Here is a 15,845-nt window from a genome sequence, read left to right on the forward strand (position 1 = left end):
CAAATGTTGGAGAGGATGCGGAGAAAGGGGAACCCTCTTACACTGTTGGTGGGAATGTGAACTGGTGCAGCCACTCTGAAAAATTGTGTGGAGGTTCCTCAAAGAGCTAAAAATAGATCTGCCCTACGACCTAGCAATTGCACTTCTGGGGATTTACCCCAAAGATACAGATGCAGTGAAACGCCGGGACACCTGCACCCCGATATTTCTAGCAGCCATGTCCACAATAGCCAAATTGTGGAAGGAGCCTCGGTGTCCATCGAAAGATGAATGGATAAAGAAGATGTGGTCTATGTCTACAATGGACTATTACTCAGCCATTAGAAACGACAAATACCCACCATTTGCTTCCACGTGGATGGAACTGGAGGGTAGTATGCTGAGTGAAATAAGTCAATTGGAGAAGGACAAACATTATATGGTTTCATTCATTTGGGGAATATAAAAAATAGTGAAAGGGAATAAAAGGGAAAGGAAAAAAAATGAGTGGGAAATATCAGAAAGGGAGATAGAACATGAGAGACTCCTAACTCTGGGAAACGAACTAGGGGTAGTAGAAAGGGAGGTGGGTGGAGGGTGGGGGTGACTGGGTGACCCGCACTGAGGAGGGCACTTGATGGGATGAGCACTGGGTGTTATTCTATATGTTGGCAAATTGAACACCAATAAAAAATAAATTTAAAAAAAAGAAAAAAAAGAAAAAAGAAGTTCCCTGACCTCTCTCTCAAAGTGGCTTTTCTCAGTTATTCTTATCACCCTTGCTTATCAGCATCTTCGTAAACAATTATTTGCATTTTTATTGTTTGTCTTCCCCAACAAAAGTAGAGGCTGTGTTGTATGTATCCTGACTGCTCAGAATAACGTCTGTTAGAGTGGGTACTCATCAAATAATTTTGGTAGAATGGATGAATAAATATTTGTAATGTTCACTTTCATGTTCAGAAAATGTCTACCAACATGCTCAGTAAATATCTGTTGAATGAATGAGTTGGGGCTGAGATAAACTTGTGGGAATAGTGCAGTTAGCTGGAAAAAAGATGGGATTCACTGGCTTTGAACTTCTGTTCAAATGTACAGATTCTCCAGTATAATGAATAATTTGGGCACAAATTTATCTCACTTAAATCCCAACTCTGGGGAGCAACTGCATCCCTCTAAGTGACCTTGATAAATCAAGTCACAGACTCAGCTATAGTTGAAGTGTCTGACTGCAGAGCATAAGCCATCTGATGTCCCACCAACCTGACACTGCATCAGTGCATCTTGGAGCAGGCCCCGCCACTCTTCTAGCAATGAGCACACATGGTCCCAGCGCCCGTTCATCTGGGATAGGCGATCTTGCAGATCTTGGCTTTTTTCACTGTCAGTCTGGGTGAACTCGGAGCTGCACAGGTTGATGGAGAGGATGAGGGCTTTGCGGTGGTCCACAGCTTTCTGGAGCTCCTATAAAGAGAAAGGAGAACAACCAAAGAAAATAACAATAAAAACATTTAAAGCATAGTTTAAGACCTTAGGAAATGCTTCACCCAAATTAAAAGATCCACTCATTAAAACTGGCCTTAAGGGGGATCCCTGGGTGGTGCAGCAGTTTAGCGCTTGCCTTTAGCCCAGGGTGCGATCCTGGAGACCCAGGATCGAATCCCACGTCAGGTTCCTGGTGCATGGGGCCTGCTTCTCCCTCTGCCTATGTCTCTGCCTCTCTCTCTCTCTGTGTGTGTGTGTGTGACTATCATAAATAAATAAAAATTAAAAAAAAAACATTTAAAACTGGCCTTAACCAAATGGCTAGCTAAAATACAGTGGTACACACTACCGAGGACTATACTGTAGTTAAAAGAAATGGATTGGATGTACACTTGACAACTTGAAGGGATTTTAAAATATGGTATAGGGTGAAAAGAGTCAGAAACAGAACACTGTGTGTGATACAATAGCATTGGTGTTATTTAAAAGGCACGTGCACACACACAAATCCACATTTTTCATGCCTATATGAACCAATAATTTAATAAAAATACTCCTTTAATATTTAAGAATGGTTGCCATGGGTTTCAGGAATGAAAAGATTAAAGAGAGCGGGGGAAGAGTGAGATTAAAGAAGAGTGGGGGGGGGAAGGATAAATAAACACAATTATGAGGAACTTTGCAGGAAGCACTGATGATCCTGAGCAATGAACCAAGGAGTATGATTAACTCAATCCACAGCACGGGAGTTCAACAACAATAAGACAGAACAAACGCAGATCTGGCTCTAAGAGTTCTGGGCAGCAGGAAATGTCCTGGGGAAGAATCTCATTTCACTAGACCTTTGGTACTCAAAGTTGTGTGCAGAAGAATGCAACGGGAAACCTGTGAAGCAGGCAGATTCCCAGGCCCCAGCCTCCAGCTGTTTGTTTAGTTAGGGCCACTAACTCTCTCGACAGGCACAGAGAGAGAGTGCCCCACAAAGAAAGAACCGTGCTTATGTCTTAGGCCACATTCTTGTGATGGCAAAGAGAATAGATTGGGTATTTCATCAGCTAAACCAATTTAGTTTGATTTCACAAAAAATTAGGCAACTGATTTTTGCCTCATGCATTTCCCACAAATCTAGAACTGTTCCAAGAATTTGTGCAGCACATGATTATGCACTAACGATTCAATATCTGGGTACTATTTAAACATCCCTATATTAGTTTAGGGTCAGTGATCCTGCAAATCACATCTACCCACGCTACATTTTCTTCTAAGTTCTCAACATTTCCGTTAGGCCTCCAGCTTGTCTTAATTTTTCTCTTTCTAATATGTTTAAAATGCAGTAATACAGATTCAAATACAGAGACATTATAAGATCAAGAGATCTTGTGGAAAGATACTTGGTTATTCTACAGATTTATCCTCAGGGAACAGACCAGAAAGACTGGGAAAGCACACGGAGGGTGGCTTTTCCCTATCGCACAGGCTGACTTTCAAGGTCTCATTTTCTCAACCTAATTTCACTTAGGTCTCAGACTCTGGCCAACATTTGCTTTATCAACTTTTTAAGGAGTCTGGTCATAATACACACTGCCTTACATTTTTCCCAGAGAAGAACTAAAATAATTTAAGTACTCTAGAGAAAAATGCATTTTATAATCCAGATAATATAAATTGCATCTCCGGGCAGTCCCAGTGGCGCAGCGGTTTAGCGCCGCCTGCAGCCTGGAGTGTGCTCCTGGAGACCCTGGATCGAGTCCCACGTCGGGCTCCCTGCTTGGAGCCCGCTTCTCCCTCTGCCTGTGTCTCTGCCTCCCTCTCTCTCTGTGTCTCTTATGAATAAATAAATAAAATCTTAAAAAAATATTAAAAAAATAAATTGCATCTTCAATCTGATGCTTCATCTAGAAATTGATGGGGCTAGTGCAGAGGCTATTCTATCAAGTGAAGTCGTCTGAACAGCAGTGGGGAAGATTCATTTCTCTGAAAATTTGTAAGAAACAATAAGCCACAATAACATCCACCCCCAAATAAATAACATACATGGAAACGGAGTGACACAAAAGCAGCATGCTTAATCCTTAAGCCTGGTGAGCCTAGAGGAAGAACACATCTTGATGTTCTCCAAACAAAAAGAAATGACTGAAGGAGCTATTAAAAACAAACTGGGCTCTCAACCCATAGTATGTTTACAAAAGTCTCCATATATTAATGCATTTCAAGAATTGTGCTAAAGCAGAGTGTTAAGATCTAGAGACGGAGCTAAAGGACATTATCCAGTGTCCTACATCATCCAGGCCAAAATCAAATGCACATGCCAGGTGTTTTACCATAATGACTCCACAGTTTTGTTTTATTCATTACACTGCAAATTGCTTCTGTTACTACGATAATCTATTTCAGATGTTCTGCTGATTCCAGAATCTCAAACAATTTCAATACGTCTCTACAAACTCACAGAGACACAATCTTGGAGAGGAAACCTTTCTAGCTCTAGATACAGACTTGCAGGAAACCTGGTCATTGCTGCATTTCCCTTAAAAGAAATTAAATAAAAGAGGTTAAATAGGTCCTGGAGACACCTGGATGTTTCATGAACTTTTAATTAGTCTTTCCTTAAGAACCAGGTCATTAAATCACAAATGTTTATTTACGTGGGGGATAGTTCTACAACATGATCCATCTCTCTGTCCTTCCAAGCCTTCTGTATAAATACTGACTGGGGATGGTTGGGGGAGAGGAGGGTATCTGAGTTCATTTCTGTTGACAACTTCCCTGCTGCTGTGTGATAACAGAGCAGCTAGTACTAGTGGTTTCGTAGGAGCAGGCATTGCATACGGCAGCGTTTTTTCTGGCTGCTGTGGGAGAGGCTGAGGGCAGCTACCTTGAGCTTTTTTATCTGGAGCTCGATAGCCTGGATATCAGTGCTAAGCTCTAGGCGCTGCAGCTGTTCCAACTCTTCCTCTGTCTCCCCCAGCCAGGTCCAGATGTTGTTCAGGTCCGAGTTGAACTGCTGCCACTTCTGGAGGTTCTGTTTCATTCTCAGCTCCTTGCTAAGGGCCTGTGCTTGGATGAGTTCCCATCGGTCAATCACACCTGGAGAGACATGCCACACACAGTATAGTGAGCTGTTTTTCTCCACATAGTGTGTTTGGGAAATGCTTTAAACATACATTAGTGGCCAACTTTAAATAACAACAAAAAGAGAAGTAATTCTAATGGGCACTTCTGTTGTTGTCAGTTATAAAAAAAAATCCAAACAATCAGTATAATGGCTGTTTCTCCTACCTGCATTTTTAATAATAATGGGGTAAAAAAAAAACAAAAACAAAAACAAAACAAAAACAAAAAAACAAAACAAATACGTAGGATTTAATACCATAAAGAGTTTTATGAAGTAATAAGCAGTAATGTGCATGAAGATAACATTCAACTGGTTGTTTTCTGCAACAGAACTTGGAGAGCAAGCATAAAATGCCAAACGAGAGGCACCTGGGTGGCTCAGTCAGTTAAGCAGCCAACTCTTGATTTCAGCTCAGGTCATGATCTCAGAGTTGTGAGACTGGGCCTCATGTCGCCTCATTGCTCAGTGTAGTTTGCTTGAGATTATCTCTCCCTCTTCTGCCCCTTCCCCCACTCACACTCTTTCTCTCTCTCAAATAAATAAAAGCTTTAAAACATGTAAAATAAAATAAAATAAAATGCCAGATGAGAGATATTGAGACAGTGCATAAAATAAATGGTATGTGAAAGAAAACACTATAATGCTGTTCACCCCCTCTTCTGTCAGGAGATCACTGTAATGCAGAGAAAAGTTCTCAGGAGAGATCATGTAGAATGAGATGAGCATCACAGGGTAACACAGGGCACAAGGTGCTTCAGGATCTTCTATTTCCCTCTTTCCTGAACTGAGCATCACTCACTCACCAGCTGTTTGGATTTCCGTACTATTCAGGTTAACGAAGCCTGGAAAATTCTCTTCTTCCTCCCTTAGTTTGTGTTCCAGTCTCTTCACTGAGTCTATACTGCCACTGCACTCACCCAGCAATTTCATCTGTTAAGACATAGAATACAGGCTCTTGTCACGGAATTCTCAGGTTCTCACAAGTGCAAGAGCTTCTGGGGGAAAATATCTTTCTATTCCTTAAAATGGACAGTGGCTGTGTTTTATTATTCTGTGGGAAAAAAATCCACTGAAAATAGAAAAGTCAAGTTCAGAAACATTCTCCTTAAACACAGGACAGTTTCATAAACACAGAGAACAATGCCTTGAAGATAACACTTCGCATACTGGGTTTTGCATGAGAATCCCTCAAAATTTATTTTAAACTTCTGAGTCAAAACAGACTAAAAACCAATCTGGGATTTAAAACTCAGAGCCCTCAGCTGGCAGTACAATATATAATTTTTGGCAAGTTGCTTCCTCTTTCTTAAACTGAAATGTGGGAACAATAATATTACCACAAATCTCAAAGGAACATTTTTTTGCATTAAATAATTAAAATACTTAGAAGCAGAAAGTACTATTAAAGCCAGCTGTTTCACAAGAAAATTTAAGCAATGTTTAATAGGTGTTAGGGGAATAAATTCTAACATCAAAGGAAAACCTTCCAACCCTACGTTTAATGTCATGCACAGCATTCAGAGAATTCTTGCTATACTAACCATAAAGTTATGTTTCAAGGTCTTTAACAAATAACACTGCCATGAAATTACTTTGACTATTTTTGATTGAGACTGAATATAATCTCAGTGATATCAGCATGGTCACCATAAAACCTGAATATATTTTAAGAAGAGAATATACTTTATATATTCTGTTCACTATAACAGAAGTTGGTATAACAGACTACACTGGACAGGAAATGAATTCATGATTGATTCCTCTCTTGTAATCGTGAGGACATTAATATCAGCATATAAAACTATAACAGTTCTCTTCCCTGGTTTCAAAAAGCAGTACATTTAAGTTGTCATTAGACTTAGGGAGTAATTTTTTTTTTTCCTTTTACTAGGCAGTCTTTTGGGTATGAAAAGTAGGGCTGAGCCCTGGAAGAGATTTGGTCTTAAATTCTCTTGCTTAAGTATGTGTAGGAAAATGGGTAGTTCTCCAGGAAAAATTATTTAGTCAGTAACTTGAGCAGAGCAAATAAACTTAGTATATACTTCACTAGGTAGGAACTTCAAAAACAGAAGTTAGTAACGTATACAATCATCTGCCATCTTTTTCCCAAATCCCTCTTGTAAGTCAGATTTGTTTTCTCCAGAATGAGTATATTGATAACAGAGGATAAAAACATTCCCAAAGCCAGTAAGTAAATCAATAAACCCCAGAAAAGAACTACAAAAAAAAAAAAAAATCCATGTTAGTAATCCATTAACCACATCTGCTGCTTCAAGGATAACTTTGGCCCCAAAATTATTAGCTGAGTTTGGAAAAATGCCTAATCATGTTTGGGAGCTAAAGCATTTTGTTGCTTTCAATTAAATAGATCTCACTGAGTTCTCCATGTAAAGGAACAGGCTGGTCATTGTAGTAGGTTAGTGTGTCTGAGCATGGGCCAGTTTTACTCAAAAGGTAACCTGCTAGTGTGGCTTCATTTTGTATACCCAAACCTACGAGTTCAAGGGCAGTGTGGTGCTTAGAGAGCTCAGAAAGCTCTGTGCCGCAGACTGTTCTTTGTCACACAACTATGATTTCTAGGTACATGTTGGGATCACAAGGGTCAGGATACTTACATAGCCTCTATAGCTGGAATCTAGCTCCGGTCCTGTCGGAGTTTTGCTGCGGATAATATTTTCAGTTTGTTGCATCTGAAAACGGCTCTCATCCAATGCTTTGTCCAGTTGTCGGATCTGTGACTCTAAGGCACTGGGAGTTCCTATAGCGTCAACCACAAAAATCTTTAAATGCTTGACATTCAAGAAGTTTACGAAATTACTTCAGCTAAGGTGATATAGAAATGGCATATGTGTACGCAATTACGAAGCGAATTTAGTACTAATGTGCTGGTGAGTTAGAAGTTCAAATGACCAGAACAATCAATGAATGTGGTTGGCTAAGAGTCCTAGCAGCAGATATTGCAAAAGGGCTCTGCAATGGGTTCTAACAGCCTGTGTATCTGCTCCTTTTCCAGCTGATTGGAAGGATTCCATCAGCTGCTCCATTCCAGCTGGTGGAAGGCTTCTCCAAAAGCCCAAGGTGGTGCCTTATGCTCTCCTGCAAAACGGGAGGCAGTTATTTCTCATATTCCCTCTGCAGGCACTTATCAAGCAAAATAGATATAATCCTTTGTTTTCTTCCTGCATCTCAACAGAAGACAGTGCTCAGTAGAAGACAGTCTCCCCTGGCTGCATCCTTCACTTAAGGTATGTGACCCAGAAAAGACTAGCTTGAGTTACATATGGGTGGAGACACTAAATTACCAATGGCTTGCTTTTGTTTAAAACCCAAAACAAAACCAGGAGAAAGCTAAGATTTTAGCATTTGCATCTAAGCATGCTCTCAGGGCCTGGAACTCCTGGCTTATCACCTTTCAGAGATATAACACCTTTTGTGCATGCACAAAATGTGTGTATGCAAAATGTGGGTGTGTGCGCTTGTATTATAATTTTTGAACTAAACAAGAACATTGATTGTCAGAGTGAAGCTAACACAGAGTGAAAGCAGAATGTGTATTAGTAAGCTTTATTAATTTCTTTTGTAAAAAGGCTAAATACACCTGGAAGAGGTCTCTCACTGGGGTTCACTCAGGAAGTTACCATTTCAGTAATGCTACTTTGCTTCCTGTTCTTTAGCTTTTCTTCAAAAACTAAGTGTAAACTAATACCTTTACAACTCAGTATCATATTGTCGTGTTTGAATCCTATTCTATCTTCCCCCAAATTGTTTAACTATGCTAAACTATAGTTTATCTAGTGCCACATTAAACAAAACTGGCTCCATTTTCCTTTCTTTATTTTATGGGGCAAGACTTATTAAAAATTATAATTTTTTTTAGAGCCAAACATCTGGTCTCACCCCTTGTCTTACATGTGGAACAGAGGTCACAAATGCAGGCTGGTAGACTTGGGCATGAGAGTCCCCAGTTGCCCTAACTGCACAGGTTAAGGCCCAGGTAAGTCTATAAGCCCTGGAAATCATGAAGTCAGTATGGCTACAATCAAACAGGACACTAGGGCACAGATGCTGAATACTAGTAGTTCCATCTCCTATTTTCTGCCATTCATGGGCATCTTAGGTCTACACCTAATGAAACTCATTCCCCTTTAACAAGATGAGAAGTTATTTCATTGAAACTTGATTGCTAAAATCTTATTCTTGTTGTTGATCAACAGAATACTTTTGGATTCTGTTTGTTTTCTACTGTAGCAGTCAGAGAAAGGTTGTTCTTAACATGCTGGTGTCACAGAGCTGTGAGAGGTACAGCAGATGTGCTCAGAGAGGAGGCTTGTTACAGGTGAGGGAAGGAGGCTTGCTGGCTTTTTGTGCCTACCAGAGGTATTTCTGATTGCACTTTCTGTGAGTTTTACATAGGCCTCGGGACTTTCGGGGATCATTACATCTGCAAAAAGAGCACAGTCTAAGTTGACAGCTAGATTCCTTGTGGCGGGAAATAACTTTCCTAGAGAAAAAAAGGAAGTTAGTCACTCTAGACAGACAGCTCTTGAATATACAGAGGAGTGTGAGCATGCTCACCCAAGATTTCCTGAAATAAATCTTAAAAGCTCACACTGAAAATGATTTATGAGTCAAGCACCGTTCTAAGCACTCCTTTATCTTTGAAGAAACTGCATAGGGTACATGGAAGTCTTATTCCCATTTCATTGATAAGAAAAACTGAGATCCAGAGGAATTAAGTGACTTACCCAAGTTTCAATAGCCAGTAATTGGCAGAACTGAGATTTCAATCTAGACAGATTCTAGAGCAGTGCTGTCCAATAGAAATAAAGTGAGCCACGTATGTAATTGTAAAGGTTTTAAGAGACATATTAATGGTGAAAACGTTAGTTCTTTACTTTGCTAGACCAATATATCAAAATTGTAATGTATTATCAACATAGATATTATCAATATTTTGCATTCTTTCTTTGTGCTAACTCTTTGAAACATATAAATTCATGTAAGTTCATTTGACATAGCAAAACACAATTTTGCATGGTCACATTTCAGGTCTCAATAGTCACATGTGGCTAGTGGATACATACTGGGGAGCACTGCTATAGATAAGAAATAACTAGTAGGCTCTACTGTGAAAACAAAATAGAAATGAGGGAAATCATGTTCTTTTTAGATCATGTCATATCCTTGGGAATCCAAACATGAACCATCAGAAACAAGCAGAGACAGCCTTTTGCAGAACGTTTGAGATGCATTTACAAGGGCTGCAAATTGGCCTCTATTCTATTTTCCTCACCTTCTGTACAATGTTCCTCTTTCTCTGTCCACCCCTTCACTATATGTGTTTCTTAGTGTTTTATCTTTCTTGTTTTACTTCATATGTTTTTCCTGGGTGATCTCCTTTCTCTCAGGGACAATTACCATTTATTCATGGATAGCCACACAATGTGCATTTCCAGTTCTAGAATTTCAGACCCATGCATCTATTGCTGGGTATTCCATTTGCATATTCTACAGTATTTTGAATTCAGGTGTGTACCACCAAATCATCACCTCACCCTTTCTCATTGCCCTGTCTCCTGGCCCACAGACACCCACAACATTCTCTGCATCTTTCACCAAGATGCCCAAGTCCGAAAGTTGCTTCAATTCCAGTTCAATGAACCATCACTGAAGGAGGAGAGTTTTCATGATTCCATTGTCTCCATCCCTGATGTTCCTTAGTTCAGGCCACTATCCCATCCCTATCCTTGATCATAAAATGTTTCCATCTGAGCTCTTCTCCAACGTGATCCCTTCCACCTAGTATTGAGACAGGTTATGTGAAAGTATGTATCTGATCATGTGAACTCCTCCTTAGAGATCTGTGGTGGTGCCCCTGCGCCTTCAGGAGAGAACTCCCCTCTGTGGTGAGCAGGCTGCTTTATGACCAGGTCCTGGTTTGCCTTTCCACCTCCTCTTTGTCCACTCTCTGTCTCCCAATCTACAGCCTTGTCATTCTGGACAAACTTCTGGTGACCAAAAGCTCTGTGGCTGATCATAAAGCTCGGTGTGCACCTCTCTTCTCTTCCTCTGAACTTTGCTGTGTCTATCTAGGTGACTCATTTATTCTTCAGGTCTCAGCTCAAGAGTCTTTTCCCTAAAGCCTTTCATCAAAGCTCTGGTTAGTCACCCCTTGGCTGTATTTCTGTACCACCATGTGTACATTACTATCCTAGAACCAACATTTCACACAGCTGTTTCTTATCTGTCAGTGTTCCACACTAGAATGAACCATGTATCCCTAATACTTATACAGTGCTTGTCATATAGTAAGAATGTAACACTACGTGGGATAAACCAATGGTCATGTCAACTTTTGTATTTGATAATCACATTAATATGCAATTATTCTATTATGTGCAATTTGCTCTAATGGAAGAAGGAAGAAGAGAGTTCTGCTTAGTTTATGCATTTCTAATACCATATTCAGTCCTTTTTATTTTCTTTCAAGTTGGCCTATTGGAAGAGCTCTTTCCTACCTGATAAGCCAACAGCTCCCCTGAGGTAGAAATCTTTATCATCTTGACCCTCTTCATCCTCAGAGGGTAGAGTTCTGGACACAGCAGACTCCAGGTCACGACTGAGGTCATAGTCATGGTCCCACTCCAGGGGGATGGAGTCCACACTGGCAGGCGTGTCTCGTCCCGACCGCTCACTCCGCAGGGGCTGGGCGAGTGAGAGGGAGGGGTTGGAGGAAGGCTGGGGAGAGAGCATGCTGTCTGCAGAGGTGTCACGCCAGTGGAGGTCTGAGAGAGCTGCAGAGTCATCCAGCTCCAGCTCCCGGTCAGAGAGGTCATGCTCATCATCTGGGAGCTAGAAATATAGGCAACCCAACTCCATTACCATAGTGGTCAGATGATGCCCTTACCACTTCTTGTTCTGCTTCTCAGGGTTCAAGCTTATCTGGACCATATTCCTACCTCAGTGGGGGTAATTTATAACTTCCTAACATCGAATAAGTAAGAATCCTTTGATCACTTTCTAAAATGTTGTATAAATTAATCTAGCAAAGCTCCAGTTTTATCACTCGTGAAATGGAAATAATATTGAAATGTACTTCAAATAATTAAGATTAAATAAGATTATGTAAATAAATGCAGCAGAGTAGTGCGCCTGCAACACAATGGGTTCACAATGGCACATTTCAGGAATAAAAGGAAATTACTAGGAAAACTTTACCTGGTCCTTTTTTTACCTTATATCCCAGATGCAAAATATATTTTATCACAGAATATTCCAAATATTCTAATATTTTGTGATGTGATTATGGTAGCTATTAGGAAAGTTGAAGAGAAAAAATTTCAACTAAACAACTTCATCAACTGAGCAACTGTTTTCACTGCTCACTATCATCTCCTTATTTATTCTAGAACCTTCTTTACTTTCCATAGAAGATATCTGCCATGTACTAAGTTTTTTACACATATACTAACTTGTTTCCTATCTGAAGCAATCATCTCTATAAGGTAGGTAGTATTATTAGATCAGTGTTACATTTGAGAACACCAAGGCAAGAGATGTGACTTGCCCAAGGTTATGTAGCCAACACATGTCAGAGCTCAGAAGGGATTCCAGGCATTCTGGCTCCAGAGTCTAGGGTTTTCCCCACTGTCCAGTGCTACCTAACCCTATATAACTAACTCTCTTTAGACTTTGTGACAATGAAAAAAAGAAAAAAAAAAACATCACATACAGGCAGGCGAATCAGTTTCTTATGGTATCTTTCCACACGCCCAAAGACTTCCTGACAGTAACGCCGGAGTTCATCTAGCTCTTCCTCAATGACTGCCGCATCCAAGGGCTCACTCTTTTCTATAAGCTGTTCTCCTTGGGCAATTATGTGCTCAATCTTATTGTGGTTCAGTGAAATTTCTTGCTGGAAGGCCTAGGGAACACAAATCTCCTGTAATTTTTTTATTGTTCGCAGTGACATAAAATAATTATAAGATATATATTTAGAAAAACCATGCAGGGGATATTGAATTTACCATATAGGGTGATAAGCCAAGAGGCTATTACTTTCTAAAGTCAAACATAAAAATTTTAAATCAGAACAGGAGTCAGAAATGGAATCATCAGAATTCCATGACCAGAACGGCGCCTTTGGCTAATAAAATTTACCACCATGGACAGTGTGGGTAGAGAATCACAGAAAAAAAACATTTAAACCCATCATAACATTGATAGTATTGGTTATCCCTAATGAAAAGCAATGGTAAGCAATACAGTGACACTGAAATAAATTTAACATTTTAGAGAGTTAATTAAATATTTTAATTTTAGATTTTCTGATCATATGTCAACCATGACTAAGAGAAACCAACTAAATGATAACTAATGTCACAAATTCTTCTCAGATGATTCTTTTATTATTTTAGGACATAACCAGAAAAGATTATAATTATTTAAAAAACAAGGAATTCTAGAGGATTATTTATACTCGTTATATAAAGCTGAAATGAGTTAAGCTAGTAGGGATAGATTTCAGGGATAAATTTTAATTCAAAACAAGAACAAACTCTAGAAGAGTTGAAATTATCCACTAATGAAAAGGGAGCATGGCGGTAAGTTCTGTGACCCTGCCAGAGTCTAAAAAGAAAAGATTCAACTGCCACTTGGTAGAAATTTCCCGTTGAAGGTTTTAAATATTGGTTTGTCTATGAAACAACTTAGAATAATCAGTGGGGGAGGGATCGGGTATAGGATCAGGGCTCGCTGTAAAAAATTTTTTTACAATTTTTTCATCCTGAGAATCTATTTTACGATTTTTTTTTCATCCTGAGACTTTATCCTTGCATAATATTCAAGTTGTTAAAACACTTTTCCTTTTTAGGGACTCTTTATATTTAATGTGTATCACTCCTATAGAAATTTTTAATTAGTCACTGCATTTGAACTGCATGGTGAAACATAACAATTATGCTTAAAAATTAACTTGGCCTCTAAGGATAGGGAATAATAATGTGGACTGAAATTCCAACATGAGAAAGTTGGAACATGGAGGTCAAATAAGCTATTTGAAGGTGGTAGCAACAAAGCAAAAAAAAAAAAAAGAGAGAAAAGAAAAGAAAAGAAAGAAAGAAAAGAAAAACAGCCAAAAAACAAGATTCCTAACACCTTGGCAATGAAGTTAATAATTTAAAGTATATAGGCTAATGGTAGCGATCTCTGGGTAATGGTCTTTATTTTTTTAAATATATTTTGTATTTTCTGAATTTTTTTTCCAATCAAGAACTAATTTTTTTCAAAAGAGTTCTTTACTATGTTCTTTACAAAAGGATCTACAAATCCCTTCCTCTTCACACCTTCTTCGCAATTTGAAAAATCACTACTATATTACCTTGAGTTGCTTTATTTTAGCTTGAACATCACACTCAGAAAAATGCTCAATATTAGTGAGCTGTAGATCCATCTCTGTCAGCCACACCAGAATGCTGTCCCGTGCAGTCTCAAACTCCTCACGCTGGCCAATGAAATGCTAGATGTGAAAAGAAAATGATAAAAACTAAAGTCCATATGCACATATAGAGATGGTACCACCAATTCCAATGTTCTTATGGGAAGTCACTTTTTCAACAAACAATGTGAACTCTGTAATCCTTTACAATGTAAATTATTATATAAACCACTCTTGCTACCCAATCTTACAAAATCACTAAGATTATGTCTAATGTGTTCAAATGGCCCAATCCTGTCCTCTGGGTCTCTAAGCGAGAGAAGAGGCGTAATTCAGACCTTGAGTCTGCGCAAGATGGAGGTGACACGCTTTTGCAGGTTGTCCCATCTCTGGTTGCCTTCATGAACCATCTGCTTTAGGCTACAAGCAGAATCGGTGCGGTTCTCTCTGGCCAGGCGACGGTACTGCTTGTTGATTAGTTCTAGCTGGGTCAGGCTCTCGTGGACCTGTCGCTGGAAAGCCTAAGACCACAGATAAGCACGCATGTCAGTGAGGGGATCAGTGAAGGGCTCTCAGCGAGAGCACCTGGCCTCATACTGTAGTGACAAGGAAAGGACAATTTCTAATGAGGGTTAATTTTCCCTTGTTAAAGCAGAGTAATATGGCCTGTATGGCTTAAGGAAAGGGTGTAGATCAAACAAAAATATGAAAAAAATTGGTAAATAGTAATAACTATATGTGTATATATACAAATACATATACATGTATAATATATATATATATATTGCTGTATTATAGCTTTTAAAATACTGAACAGCCCCCCAAAATTTTCTCATGAAACAAATGGATTACACAAATATTTATGTGTGCTCAAATGTGAGTCTGAAAGGTTCAAAAATTTCTGATGTCAATACTGAGAAAAGATATATCTGCAAAAGAATTCTCTATTTATGAAAGATGTACTCAAAAAAAAAAAACCAAAAACAAACAAACAAACAAATAAAAAAAGAAAGATGTACTCTAAAAATCCAGAAACTTCAATTCTGATGTCTATTAAAATAATTAAACCCACTTTTTGCAGAATGTGTCTGAATGCGAGCTGTTATATCTTGGGCAAATTTCATAACTGTACTGTCATTTTAATGATTAAAAGTTAAGTTTTTAAATGATTAAAATGTTGTCCAATCCACTTATGGCTGTTTAGTTTTGAGGTTATCCTATGTACACTTTAGAGTTTCAAAAGGTAAAAGACTCTTTCTTCTTTCTCTCTGCAATATAGCATGGTTCTATCATAAGAATCATTTAGTCAAAATAAAATGAAGCTATTTTTTTCCAAATTCATGTGTATGATTTATGACTGGTGTTTATCCTGACACTGGACAGAAAACTGTACAGTCCAGCAGTCTGTACTCATCTAAATCACAAAACTCTGCTTCCTTTGGCTCATTACACTGTTTATATACTACTACATCTGTGCCTCTGATATGGCTTTCCTTCTGAGAGTTGCTTTAAGAGACTTGGTCTTAGTAAGTCTAATCTCCAATTCAATAAAACAACTTGAGTTATTTCCCCAGAAGAGGAAGAAGGAAGGGAAGTTCAGCTTTAGCCATTACTGGGAGTCATAGAGTTTGTTTTCCCACTGGAGCAGTGATAGGCACCACAAGTGGGTACCCAGACCCATCTCAAACTGTTATTATTTGAACAGGAAAAGGGTGTCCTCGAACAAAATCTTGTTTTTTTTTTTAATTTATTTCTGTCTCTCAAGAACATTAACTAAAAAGTAAATGATAAAATCATTTATGATAGAAGCTAGACATATGGCTAACTTTT

General features: G+C 38.9%; 1 protein-coding gene across 7 annotated transcripts in view; it reads right to left on the reverse strand.

The window, feature by feature from the left end:
* SYNE1 (spectrin repeat containing nuclear envelope protein 1) overlaps positions 1–15,845 on the reverse strand; it is a 255,312-nt gene that overhangs the window by 15,133 nt on the left and 224,334 nt on the right. For 5 of the 7 annotated variants that reach the window (XM_055311234.1, XM_055311233.1, XM_055311230.1 and 2 more), the window contains 9 exons: positions 14,354–14,536; positions 13,959–14,096; positions 12,312–12,503; positions 11,098–11,431; positions 8,952–9,020; positions 7,195–7,337; positions 5,383–5,509; positions 4,340–4,551; positions 1,243–1,443 (listed from right to left, as the gene is read on the reverse strand). In XM_055311234.1, coding sequence (XP_055167209.1) covers positions 1,243–1,443; positions 4,340–4,551; positions 5,383–5,509; positions 7,195–7,337; positions 8,952–9,020; positions 11,098–11,431; positions 12,312–12,503; positions 13,959–14,096; positions 14,354–14,536 — 1,599 coding nt within the window. The remainder of the gene's footprint in view (positions 1–1,242; positions 1,444–4,339; positions 4,552–5,382; positions 5,510–7,194; positions 7,338–8,951; positions 9,021–11,097; positions 11,432–12,311; positions 12,504–13,958; positions 14,097–14,353; positions 14,537–15,845) is intronic. The other 2 variants (XM_055311232.1, XM_055311236.1) reach the window with 1 other exon arrangement.

Source organism: Nyctereutes procyonoides, unplaced genomic scaffold (genome assembly GCF_905146905.1).
Source record: "Nyctereutes procyonoides isolate TBG_1078 unplaced genomic scaffold, NYPRO_anot_genome, whole genome shotgun sequence".
Taxonomy (NCBI): domain Eukaryota; kingdom Metazoa; phylum Chordata; class Mammalia; order Carnivora; family Canidae; genus Nyctereutes; species Nyctereutes procyonoides.